At 39.5% G+C, this 3305-nt stretch overlaps 1 protein-coding gene across 1 annotated transcript; it reads left to right on the plus strand.

Annotated features, from left to right (window-relative positions):
• Positions 1 to 298: 298 nt before the first annotated feature.
• SARC_13659 (hypothetical protein) lies at positions 299 to 2346 on the plus strand (the record flags this gene model as incomplete). Its single annotated transcript, XM_014292211.1, has 4 exons — positions 299 to 398; positions 1171 to 1310; positions 1854 to 1983; positions 2205 to 2346. Coding segments are annotated over 4 exons (415 nt in total), but the record flags the coding sequence as incomplete, so codon positions are not given.
• Positions 2347 to 3305: the final 959 nt, after the last annotated feature.

Genomic DNA, 3305 nt, shown 5'->3' on the forward strand with positions numbered 1-3305 from the left:
AATAATATATATCTATATATATATATAATATATATATATATTATTTAGTTTATATATATATATATATATATATATTATTTGTTATATATATATATATATATATATATATTTGTTTATATATATATATATATACGCCTGTTTTCATACTTATTTAAACACATTGTGGTTGATCCTATGGTGTATGTAGTTGAAAGTAAGCACATAGAGTTCTAGTCATACGTGGCAATGGTTTGTAATAAGTCTGATCCTAATTTGCTCACTGTTTCATGGGATGCATGGGATGGCGTCATGTCTACAGGGGAATGATGAAGAAGATGCGTGATGACACGCTACACAATGTCCACAAACTCGTAGAGGATATCGCCAACTCTGAAAGCTCCGACGCAAACGAGCAAAAGGTGTGTGACTGAATGCTGTATGTTATGGATATCCCCCCGACGATTTGTAACCCGAGATAGTCTCTCCTTCAGGTTGTTGCATCTAGTCGTATGCTCGCTGCGTGTGCGTACGTATATGCAATAGTTCAGTTGTTATGTGTCTGGTAGCTATTGATAGGGGTCTACTGCGATGCACCACAGATGTTCCTCTATGCTTTTTGGAGAGTATAGCTTGATTGGGGGGTCATTGGATGGAAAATAACGGCATTATTATAGTCTAATTGGGGGGTGTCTAGCTTTGCGCTTTTGTTGCTTGAATGAGTTTTGGTTTCGTAACTGAGTGCACGAACGCCTCCTGCGCTTGTTAATCCGTTGCCGGTGCTACTCTTCCACTGGCGGCTGTTTGGCATCTACACATATATGATAGCGATGCAACCCGTCGTATTTCGGTATTTTGTATGTAAATCTCTCAGTAGCTATATCTACACGCATTATAATGCATATTACATATATATATGTGTGTGTGTGTGTTTGTGTGCGTGTGGTGTATATATATATGTATGTATGTATATATATATTGTATTTATATTTATATTTGCATATCTATTTTTATAAATACATATATAAATATATATATATTATATATAATATATATATATATGTGTATGTGTGTATGTATTTAGTGTATATGTATATGTATATATATAGTGTATATATATATATATATCTATATATATCCCCAACTCACACATGTGCTTACCGCTTGCACTTTAATTACTTTGTGTTTACACAGATCGGGATTTTTTGGCGAGCGGCGATGAACCTGGAGCGTATTGAAGAGTTTGGGTACTCTCCGCTGAAGCCTGTGTTTGAAGATATTGATCAGGCAACGAACAAGAAAGAGTTCATGGCTCTGGTCGCCAGAATTCATCGGTATGTGAGGATCTGCTTGGTATGAGGATTAGGTATTGACATATGTGTCAGTGTTTGTTGTTAGTATGTGAAGTTGTGCACTTGTAGGACAGGAGGATCCATCGCTAATATTCCATCCAGCATATATTGCAGATTGTATCTGTTTTCGATTATGTGTAGATCAGTAGTGGTAGTGGTAGTAGTAGTGGTTGTTGTTGTTGTTGTTGTAGTTGTAGTTTTAGTCTTAGTTGCTATAATTTGCAAGTCATGGCCCGTATACTTCATAGTAATCCATTGGCCGTATACTTCATAAACCATAGTCATCCTTTGGCTATCCCTGACGGGACACTCATAAGACTACCCAGAGGGATTGTACTCCATCCCATTTATTCCCAGCCTCACATAGATATAGCTTTCCCACACTCCTTCCTCGCACACACCTCTCTGGGCCCAAACATGCGCGTTTGCCCAGTCTTGGCCTGGGTATGTTCTTTATTGATATAGTCTATTCACACCCTTTCCTCCCACACACCTCTCGTGATCCTCACATGCGCGTTTGCCCAGTCTTGGCCTGGGTGTGTTTTTTGGCTTTGGACCAGAGAGTGACATGAAGGACAGTCACTCGACCATCCTGTGGGGTGGGGAGGGCAGTTTGGGCCTAGGTTCACGCGAGTACTACTTTGACGACGACAAGGTGTGTGTGTTGCCATGCCATTGGCGCGCCTCCGAGTGCGTCATGCGCGCGTGTGTGTGTGTGTGTTTGTCTGTGTCTGTGTGTATGTGTGTGTGTGTGTGTTTATTTGTTTGTTTGTGTGTGTGTGCAGTTGTGCGGTTGTTCTTTGTTTGAAGATGAACTACTGTATGCGGTATAGGTTTTGTGCGTGTGCTCAATGTAACGTTGGCTTGGCACAGTAGGGGAGTTGCAATTCAACGACACTTTCTATTCCAAAGACTGTGTAGTTAACTAGCGCTTGGGTTCCGATCTCACAGTAGAAGTTATGAGTTAGTCCAGCTAGTTTGTATGTATATATAGTGACAGTAGTTATGAGTTGGTTTAGCTAGCATGTATATGATGACAGTAGAAGTTATGAGTTAGTTCAGCTAGTTTGTATGTATACAGTGTCAGTAGTGATGAGTTGGTTTAGCTAGTATGTATATGATGACAGTACAAGTTATGAGTTAGTTCAGCTAGTTAGTATGTATATGATGACAGTGCAAGATATGAGTTAGTTTAGCTAGTTTCTATGTATACAATGACAGTAGTGATGAGTTGGTTTGGCTAGTATGTATATGATGACAGTACAAGTTATGAGTTAGTTCAGCTAGTTAGTATGTATATGATGACAGTACAAGATATGGGTTAGTTCAGCTAGTTAGCATGTATATGATGACAGTACAAGATATGAGTTAGTCTAGCTAGTTAGTATGTAAACAATGACAGTAGAAGTTATGAGTTGGTTTAGCTAGTATGTATGTGATGACTGTAGAAGTTATGAGTTAGTTCAGCTAGTTAGAATGTGTACAATTACAGTAGTTATAAGCTGGTTTAGCTAGTATGTATATGATTTCAGTAGTTAAAGGGGGGCTTAGCTACTTCGTATGTATATGATAGCGATTGTCGACATTCACTGCCACGAATATCGGAGTGGTCCTGAGACCCCCAGCCCTTCAGCTGCAGCCTCTGTGGCTGTGTCTGTGTGTATACGTCATCAACTTACATCATCATCTGATCTCAGTGTGTATACGTCATCAACTACTCTCAGTATGCATACGTCATCCACTGAATCTCCTGTGACTTCGTGCATGAAGCTTACGGGATGGACCTTTCCGTTTGGTAATGTCATCTGTGATTGACAGTTTAATACTGTCATGACATCTAGAGCTCACATACCATATGATACCATCAGGCTTACAACATGTCTTGCGATATTCCGGTTCTGTGTATCAGCGTTTGCTCTGGTTATGTATTTGCTGTCTACTTGGCCCTCATTAGGGGAGAAGTGTCACTATTTGTTG

This window comes from Sphaeroforma arctica (assembly GCF_001186125.1).
Source record: "Sphaeroforma arctica JP610 unplaced genomic scaffold supercont1.3560, whole genome shotgun sequence".
NCBI lineage: Eukaryota > Ichthyosporea > Ichthyophonida > Sphaeroforma > Sphaeroforma arctica.